This window comes from Myotis brandtii, unplaced genomic scaffold (assembly GCF_000412655.1).
Source record: "Myotis brandtii unplaced genomic scaffold, ASM41265v1 scaffold1804, whole genome shotgun sequence".
Classification (NCBI taxonomy): domain Eukaryota; kingdom Metazoa; phylum Chordata; class Mammalia; order Chiroptera; family Vespertilionidae; genus Myotis; species Myotis brandtii.
The window spans coordinates 47461-57501 of record NW_005356690.1 but is presented as its reverse complement, the minus strand read 5'-3'; the positions used below and the strand labels follow the sequence as shown (position 1 = coordinate 57501).

At 44.0% G+C, this 10041-nt stretch overlaps 1 protein-coding gene across 1 annotated transcript in view; it reads right to left on the bottom strand.

Moving 5' to 3' along the window:
• Positions 1 to 6553, bottom strand: part of LCT (lactase) — a 63193-nt gene extending 56640 nt beyond the window's left edge. The window contains exons 1-4 of the mRNA XM_014537655.1: positions 6493 to 6553; positions 6022 to 6143; positions 5357 to 5414; positions 3412 to 3591 (exon numbers count right to left, since the gene is read on the bottom strand). Of these exons, the coding sequence (XP_014393141.1) occupies positions 3412 to 3591; positions 5357 to 5414; positions 6022 to 6143; positions 6493 to 6553 (421 nt within the window). The remainder of the gene's footprint in view (positions 1 to 3411; positions 3592 to 5356; positions 5415 to 6021; positions 6144 to 6492) is intronic.
• Positions 6554 to 10041: the final 3488 nt, after the last annotated feature.

Genomic DNA, 10041 nt, shown 5'->3' with positions numbered 1-10041 from the left:
TTATTAATTTCAGAGAGGAAGGGAGAGGGAGAGAGAGATAGAAACATCAATGATGAGAGAGAATCGATTGGCTGCCTCCTGCACACCCCCTACTGGGGATTGAGCCCGCAACCCTGGCATGTGCCCTTGACCCAAATCGAACCCGGGACTCTTCAGTCCTCAGGCCAACGCTCTATCCACTGAGCCAAACCAGCTAGGGCCTTTGCCCATTTTTAATACAGTTGTTTGTTTTGTTGTTGTTGAATTAGAAGTTTTTAAAATATATTCCGGATATTAATCTCTTAGCAAATATATGATTTGCAAATATTTTTTTCCATTCTTTGGGTTGCTTTTTCTTTCTGTTGATAGTATTCTTGGATGCACAAAATTTTTTTTTTTTGATGAAGTCTAATTTATCTATTTTATTTTGTGTTACCTGCACTTTTAGTGTCATAGCTAAAAAACAGCACACAATATCCCAATGTTTATTTTGTGTTACCTGCACTTTTAGTGTCATAGCTAAAAAACAGCACACAATATTGTCCCAATGTTTTCTTCTAAGAGTTTTATAGTTTTAGTTCTTATGTTTGGGTCTTTGATCTATTTTGAGTTAATTTTTGTATACGGGGTGTAATAAGGGTCCAACTTCATTCTTTTGCATGTGGATATTCAGCTTTCCCAGTATTTGTTGAAAAGACTGTCTCCCCTCCTTCCCCTCCACTGATGACTGGTCTTGACACCCTTGTCAAAAATCATTTGACCATATAGGTGAGGGTTTTTTTTTTTGTTTGTTTGTTTGTTTTGTTTTGTTTTCTGGGCTCTCTATTCTATTCTATTCTATTCTGTTCCGTTTTTTTTATATGTCCATCCAAACTTAGGCCAGTACTGTACTATTTTGAATACTTTAACTTTGTAGTAAGTTTTGGAATCAGGAAGTGTGAGTCCTACAACTTTGTTCTTCTTTTTCAAGATTGTTTTGGCTATTTGAGGTCTCTTGAGATTCCATATGTGTTTAAGGATGAATTTTTCTATCGTTGGGATTTTGATAGGGATTTCATTGCATCTGTAGATCACTTTGAGTAGTATTGACATTTTAACAATATTATGTCTTCCAGTCCAGGAACAAAGAATGTGTTTCCATTTATTTTTTTTTCTTTAATTTCTTTCAGCAATGTATTATATTTTTTAGTGTACAAGTCTTTTACCTCCTTGGTTAGTTAGAACTTTTAAAGTTCTACCTAAAAGAACTTTTAAAAAGTATTTATGCCCTAGCTGGTTTGGCTCAGTGGGTAGAGCATCAGCCTGTGGACTGAAGGGGCCTGGGTTCGATTCTGGTCAAGGGCACATGCCCAGGTTGTGGGCTCGGTCCCCAGTAGGGGGCATACAGGGGCAGCCACTTGATGATTCTCATCATTTATGTTTCTATCTCTCTCCCTCTCTCTTCCTCTCTGAAATTAATTAAAAAATATATTACAAAAAGAGAAAATATGAAAATGCCAATGTTGGTGAGGACATTGGTGGGGCCATTGAAACTCTCACGTACACTGCTGCTGGGAGTGTAAGATGGAACAATTGCTTCAGAAAACTCGCAGTTTCTTAAGAAATCAAATACACTCCTGGGTATTCACCTAAGATAAAATAAAAACATATGTCCACATAAAAACTTACACAAGAATAAATGCTTATAGCAACTTCATTCATAATAGATGAAAACTGGACATAGCTCAAAAGCACCTCAACTACAATACATTCATAATACAGAACGACTAAGAAGAAAAACAGGAGCAAATAACGAATACAGCAACAGAAATTAATAAATCTCACAAACATTATGCTGGATGCAAGAAGAGAGACAGAGGACAGACACAAACACTGTGTGGTTCCATTGCTATCGAAGCTGATAGAAACCAGGTCAGTGGTTGCTCCTGGGGAAGGATTGACTAGCAAAGGTTACAATTAATCATGAGGGGAATTTTCTATCTAGAGGGAATTTTCTGAGGTGTTAGTTAAGTCTTATCTTTTTAAAAAATATATATATATATATTTTTTATTGATTTCAAAGAGGAAATCCAGCAAGCTGGGGGCTGGGAACCTCAGTGCATCCAGCAAGCTGGGGGCTGGGAACCTCAGTGCATCCAGCAAGCTGGGGGCTGGGAACCTCAGTGCATCCAGCAAGCTGGGGGCTGGGAACCTCAGTGCATCCAGCAAGCTGGGGGCTGGGAACCTCAGTGCATCCAGCAAGCTGGGGGCTGGGACCCTCGGTGCATCCAGCAAGCTGGGGGCTGGGACCCTCAGGGCATCCAGCAAGCTGAGGGCTGGGGTCCTTACTGTCTGTATTGCTCTCTAACGCTCAGATGCGCACACATCTTTATCTCCCACTGGAGTGTAGGCTCCTTGACCAGCAAAACTTAAACACGTCTTCAGTCCCTGCAGATATCAAGCTGAGGACTGGAGCATGACAGGTGCTCAGGCCCATGAAGGGAAAACGCCAAATAAACAAGGAACAGAACCACAGTTGGAGGCGACATGCCTTGCCTTCTCTGTTTCATCCGAGTGCTGCCCAGGAGAAAGTTCTTCCAGCCATGGCACCACCACTGGCAGCCGCTCCCAGGTGCTTCTTTTGATAGCACAATGGGACTTTGAAACCCTCTGCGCAGGGACTGTCACCCAGACAGTCAGTCCTCGTTCTGATAAGATAACACTGTTCCAGGAATTTACTGCCTGTGCCCACGGCTCCACCTTTCATGCTGAAGTCTGTCTGTCGTCATGTCAGCACACACAGAACATATGTTCTCCGCCTGTGCTCCACACTTTAAAATGAACAGTTTAGTACCATCTCTTGACCAATGAAACGAAACAAGGGTACAGCTAATCCCTAAGCACAATGAACCCACAAATCATTTCTGTTTGACTTTGCAAACTGTTTTTGGAATTTAGACTGAACAAATGTGCCTGAAGTTCCAGAAATCCTCACACACAAAATGATCAAACTTCCCCAGTGTAGCTTATGCTTGCTCCTGTCTCCAGTGCAAGCACAAACCAGGCTTCTTAAAACAACGTAAAATGCGGATTCCTCAAGACTAGATTCTCACTCTAAGCTTGCAGCTCCTGTTCTCTATGGGACTGAAAGGGGAGGAATTACTGGTGTAAGAGGATGTATTCTGTAGTTTGTGCTGAATGTGGTTACAGATAGGTTTTTACGCCCACGGGACTCTGAATCAGTATTTGCCATGGGTTGAGAATTAACTGTGTTGAGCCGGGGTAGAACGTCGCTGCATAGCCCTGCGTAATACCTGTCCCCCGCCCCCCACACTGTGGGCACCTAACAGTATCCAAGTTAGTAGCTGTTATTGTTAATATTAATGTTTACAGAAAAGAATTGTTTGGTGAATCATCCCAGTCCCCCACCCCCAAATTCCTTGACACTGTCACCAGCACATTCCACAGTTGTACAACCACAATGTACCATGTCAATGATCTGGGACAATGTCACCTCCAGGGTCACGTTCAGAGTCTGGTCTGTATCCGCCACAGGTCTCAGGGCACTTGTATAGTTGGCAAAAAGGTCACGGAACAGCTTGTGAGCCAGCCTGCCCTCAGCTCCCAAGCATCCTGGGGGACAAGCAAGAAGGTTTACTCTAGTGCAGGAGCCTCTGCTCACACCCTGCACCTCCACAAGCCTGGGGCCGTCACCTGCTCCACTCTCACAGTGGTCTGACTGGTCCTCCTGATGGCTGCCCTCTGTCCCCAGGCTGTGACTCTAGTTCCCTGGCCTGCCTCCAGGGATGAATGAGGTGAAGTAGGTGGAGTGAATTGATACTCTTTTTCTGAAGCAAGGCTGATGGGTTTCTTCCCTGCCTTTCCCTTCCCAAGGACCTGGATTCGGTCTGCCTTGCCACAAATGCTAGAAGGGCCTATATAGGCCACAAGAGCGCCAGCTCTCACCCAGGCATCTGAACCCCCTTGCCCAGCCCCCTCCAGTTTCTCAAACCTGCCTCCACTCCTCCTGTTGCACTTCAGTTAATTTCTTCAAGGCTTCTGACACTGTAGGCCAGTCCCACCTAAAAACACACCCCATCCCTAGGCTTTTGTGACACACCATATTGTCCTTAGTTCCTGACTTAAGTATTGCTTCTCAGAATCCTGTTGTTGACCCTCCTCTCCTTTTTCTCCGGTCCCCTGAGCTCCAGATGCATATATACAACAATCCACTCTTGAATGTCCTGTAGGCACCTTAAACTCTCTAGGTCACAACAGGAATTCATTTCCTCCCCCCATGCTCTGAAACCTCCTTGTTTGATGTTCCCCATCTCAGCAAACAGCACCCCCCAGTGACCTCAGCTGGAAACCTAGGAATTATCACTCTCCCTCCTCCTGTCGTTTACCCCTGCAGACCAACCAATACCCAAATCCTGTCAGCCATACTGCTGAGCATCTCTTGAATGTTAAATCGCCTCTTCAGCTCAGGCCTCATCCTCCCTCTCATGGACCACAGCAGCAGCAGCCTCCTCACTGCTCCCTCTGGTCTCAGGCCCAGCCTCTCTAATCTTCCTCCACATTTCTGAGAGATCAAGCTATTTTTTGTCTTTCAATTTGTTTATCTGATGTATACGTTTATTGATTTACAGATATTGTACCAGCCTGCATCCCCAGAATAAATCCCACTTGTTCATGGTGTATGATCTTTTTAATGTTTTGTTGGATGCGATTTGCTAATATTTTGTTGAGAATTTTAGCATGCAAGTTTTTAAAAAATATATATATATTTTTATTGATTTCAGAGAGGAAGGGAGAGGGAGGGGAAAATAGAAACATCAACGATGGGAGAGAATCATTGATTGGCTGCCTCCTACATGCCCCACACTGGGGATCGAGCCCGCCACCCGGGCATGTGCCCTGACTGGGAATCAAACTGTGACCTCCTGGTTCATAGGTTGAAGCTCAACCACTGAGCCACACCGGCCGGGCTTTAATATATTTTAAAAATTGATTTTAGAGATAGGGGAAGGGAGAGAGAGAGAGTGGGAAACATTGATGAGAGAAACATCGATCGACTACCTCCTGCACGCCCCCCCCCGCCTCCCCACTGAGGATCAGGCTGAAACCAGGCATGTGCCCTGTCTGGAAATGAACCGGCAACATCTAGGTACATGGGAGGATGCTCAACCAACTGAACCACACCAGCCAGGCGAGATCAAGCTTTTGAACACACAAATCTGACCAGGCCAGTAACTGCTTAAAACTATTCAATGGCTCCTCATTGCCTACTGAATAAAGCCCCAACTCAGCCTGGCCTTCAAGGGCCCCTAGCTTTTCCAGTCCTATCTCTGGAAGCTCCCCTCTCACCTCACCCACCCCAGTCAGGCAAATCTCTCACCCTTTTCTGCACCCCCTCCTCCACACTCCCCCGACAGCTTGTTCTCCTGCATAGGTAACTGCAGAGAGAAATGAAAAGAGAGATATTTGGAGAGGACAAGAACAGCAGCAGCACCCAGAGAGGCCAGGCCTGGTTTACTGAGCTTCATACCTGGAAGGAGTGGGAGCAGGAACAGGAACAGAAGGCCCAGTCTGGAGAGGCCAAGGCAGTGGCTCCTGGGCCCCATGGCCCTGCGGGGCAGGTCTCTGGGTGTGAGCCTCCTGGCTCGACCTAGGGCAGCATCAGGGCCTGCTAGCAAGGATGGTGTGGACAACACCTGGAAGTCAGAAGGAAGATCTTTGGTGGGTCCAGCTACCCACTGGGGAGCCCTGCAGCCCATCTGGTTATCTGACTCTCCTTTTTTGTACTTGTCCTTGGATTTTAGTACTTCTCCTTCTCTGCTGGACCTTGGCTCTTCTGGCCTCTGTCTCTGCCCTTTCCTCTGCCCCTCCCACTCCCTTTACCTCACACTCAGCTTCCCTGTCTCTGTTTCCTTCTGTCTATTTCTCTGTAACTCTTTCTTAGTCTCTCTTGGCTTCTCTGACTCAGATCTTCCTCTTCACTCTCTCTTCTTTTCTCCTCCTTCTATCTTAGCCCCCCTGACTTCCTGCTTCCATTCCCCATACCTGGGCTCTGGATGAGCCTGGTGCATTCTCCATCAGGGTCAGGGACTCCATCAGTCCTGATCCCTCGGAGGCACAGGACAGCAGGCCTCTCCTCTGGGCCCTTTTCATTAGCTTAATTACCCCTGTGCAAGGGAATAGAGAAACTGAAACTGATACTTCAGGCCACTTGGGACCTGAATTATTCAACTTCTGTAAGGCAGCACCCAGGCTCTGCTTAGGCCCAGCCTGAAGGGGTTGAGGGTAGAGAAATGCCAGGTTTAGGATCTATAGGACACTGGGGCTTAAGGGTGTTAAGGGCCAGAACTTATGGATGGTAAGTCTACTCCCAGCTCTGACACTCAGAGAGGTACTAAACAGATCTGTCCGGGTGGTTGGTGCCAGGCAAACTCTCCATTCCTGCTGGGAATGGTGCTGAGCTGTATGCTGCTCCAGGTGGCAACACAGAGTAGGAAATGCAGCCCACTTCCTCACCTCTGAGGCTCCACAGCCATCCCAGTCCGAGCTTCAGTGTTCTCTTCTGCCCAAACACCATGGGCCAGGAAAAACACAGACTTTACTGGTAGAGTCACTTTCAGCTCTGCTTTTAAAAATATATATATATATATTTTTTATTGATTTCAAAGAGGAAGGGAAAGAGAGAGATAGAAACATCAATGATGAAAGAGAATCATTGATTGGCTGCCTCCTGCACATGAGCATGTGTCCTGACCATGACCTCCTGGTTCATAGATTGACACTCAACCACTGAGCCACGCCGGCCGGGCAGTTAAGCCTTATCTTGGTAAGGGTATGGGTTACATGAATGTGTTTGCCAAAACTAATCAAACTGTAAAATTAAGATCACGCATTTCACTATATGTAAATCATACTCTGATAAAAAATTCTTAGAAAAGTATCAGAACTGCATTTAATACTGTATTTTTCTAATCAGTAATAAATGAAAATTTACTTCTTTAACATATTTTTTAAAAACACTGGGAATGTGCTTTATTTGCTAAACTTCTACCTGTTCTTTAACTAAAATTTTTTTTTTATTTAAAATGTTTGGCCTTGTACTATTAAGTCATTGTGGACACCAAATGGCGGGCAGCTATCAAATAATAAAAGGTAAACAGAACAGTTGCGTAGTGGTGACCTGGGTGACGAGGGGATGAGTAAAGATGGGATAGGGTCCTGGTGAGGTGGCTCAGCCGCTTGGAGCTCTGTCCTGTGCCCCAGAAGTTTGCGGGTTTGATTCCCCCAGTCAGGGCACATATCTAGCTTTCAGATTCAATCCCTGGTCAGACCATGTACGGGAGGCAGCCAGTTGATGTTTCTCTCTCTCAAAAATCAATAAAGACATATCCTCGGGTGAAGATTAAAAAAATAAAATAAAAGATGGGATGGGGGGTATATTCAAGTAGATGTAAGTGTGGTTTGTTTCCTTGCTTTATAAACCCTCAACCCTCCCATTTATTTATTTTTTATATTTTTAAAGTTAAAATATGTATTCATATAGCAAAAAATTCACCCCTCCTGAAAATAATATAAAATAATGTTTAATGTCAATGTTAATTAAAAAAATTCACCCCTTTAAAGTATACAATTCAGTGGTTTTTAATATAGTCACAAAACTGTGCAGCCATTTGCCCTATTCCAAAATATTTTAGTCACCTAAAGGGAAATGCCGCGTAGCCAGTAGCAGTCACCATTTCCTTTGAGCCCTAGATATTGCTAATGTACTTTAGTGTCTCTGTAGAGCTGCCTGTCTGGACATACAGTATATAGGGAATCCTATAATATGCGGTGTTTTGCGACTGAAGGTTCATCGTGTGTAGCATGTATCTGTACTTCACCTCTTTTAAGGATGAATAATATTCCAGTGTATGTTTGTGTCTCATTTTGTTTATCCATCAGTGATGGACATTAGGGTTATTACAAATAATGCTGCTATAAATAATGCTGCTATAACCTCGTTGGGTTACTGTAAATAATGCTGCTATAAAGGTTGGTAACGAGTTTTTGCCTGCACGTTTGTTTTCATTACTCTCCGATATATACCCGGGAGAGGCAGTGTCGGGTCACGGTAACTCTAAAGTTTAACTTGAGGAACTGCCAGGCTGTTTTTCAGAATGGCTGCACCGTCAGTCATTCCACCAGCAATGCACAGGGTTCTAATTTCTCCACAACATCCCCAGCCCTGTTACTGCCTGTTTTATTAGAGCCATCCTAGTTGATTGTGTTCTATTTTAATTGTTGGATTGAGTGGTCACTCCATGTGTATTTGTTGTTGTATTTTGCTTTTAACCAACATAAGTTATATAACTTTTTGTGTATATTAAATAATATATTTTAAAAAGAACAACAGGTTATGGTTTGGACTTAAGAGGAAGTGGAGAATGAGAAGGAGGGAGGGAGGGACAAAAGGAAAAGGAGAGAGAGAGGAAACCACCTTTTAAAATAGTAAAGAAATTGAAAAGAGAATTAATTTTGTTTCCCATATTATATTGGGGGTAGTTAATCTAGTGATAGTGATGAAACAGAAAGTAAAGAATGGGGAAAATGAGCACAAGAGGAAAAGAAGGGAAATGTAAGTTTAAAAAAGAAACCATCTTTGAAACAAAGAAACAGTCTTTAGGAACCTGATGGAAATTAAAAACGAAATTTGCAAACCATTTAAAGAAACATGCATATATAATTGCATAATGTAAGGAATCCTATAGAACCTGACCTCAGAGTAAGACAGATGTCCCCTTATTGGAGAGGATGCAAGTTCAGTGCTGCCTTCTTCCAAAGTTCGTTTTACTCAGCGTTTCTTCAGCAGAAAGAATGAAGCCAACAAACACTCGCTCACCCTCCCCAAGGTGCGCTTCCCGAAGGGTCAGCTTCACATCCAGCCTCGCCTCACGCCCCACCCGGGGTCCCGGTTCACTAAACGGACCACCGGCCTTCGCTGCGCAGTTCCCAGGGCCGGGGCCTCGCACTCCTCCGCGGGGCGTCCTGTTCCCCAGGTCCCCCCGCCCCGCTTCCCTGCAGGCTGCACGGAGGTGGCCTGAGGTCTGCCTTCCTATAGAAAACAGCCGCTTCCACACTCACACTCCTTTCATTTTTCACATAGGAAAAACAAGTTTAGCCTCTCTATAATCAAACACATGCAAACGGAGACTATAAGGAGAAAACAGTTTTTAGCTGTCAAATTATCAATGATAAAAATAATCGCATCATCGAAAACCGGCTGAGCGGGGTCAGAAAAACAATTTTATAACTGTTGTATATAAACTATTACAACTCTCCTGGAAGATAGTTTAGCCACATGCTTTAAGGTCTTAAAGAAGGCACATCTCTTGATCTAGTCATTTCAATTCTAAGAACCGATCAGAAAGAATTCGTCAGAAGGTAGGCAAGCATTTATATAGAGGCATGTTTATAATTTGCAATAGTAGAAATTGAACATATATTAAAATGAGCGCAATCTTTTAAACTTTATGATCCATTCATATTGCGGGAACCTATAAGACCACTGGAAATCATGCTTTTTATAAAAATGAGAAGATACTCAGTAGAATATACAGACATGCATGCACTGAGTGGCCAGATTATTATGACCACCCCATCAGTACTTCATTGACACTTCCAAAAATACTGAATATTGAAAACCTCCTAAGCAAATACTCTCAAGATTTTATTATTATCATTATTTTCGTAACTACTTCACTTCATTGTACTGATGGGGTGGTCATAATAATCTGGCCACTCAGTGTATATTATATACTACACGTATATAATAAAAACAAGAAAGCAGACAGGACCCAGAATTGGTTCTCACAACTGGTGTCCTCAGATGCGCCCAGAGAACTTATCCCAGTCACGGATGCCCTGGTCCCGCCCAGACCCGCTGAATCAGAACCTCACGGGAGTTACGCAGCAAGAACATGGACAATGGAACCGTGCCCTCCTCGCCACCTGCCAGAACATCACGATTTATCTTTGTACTTGTCTGTCTCCCCCGGAATGCAAGCTTCAACCAGACCGTGTGAGCGG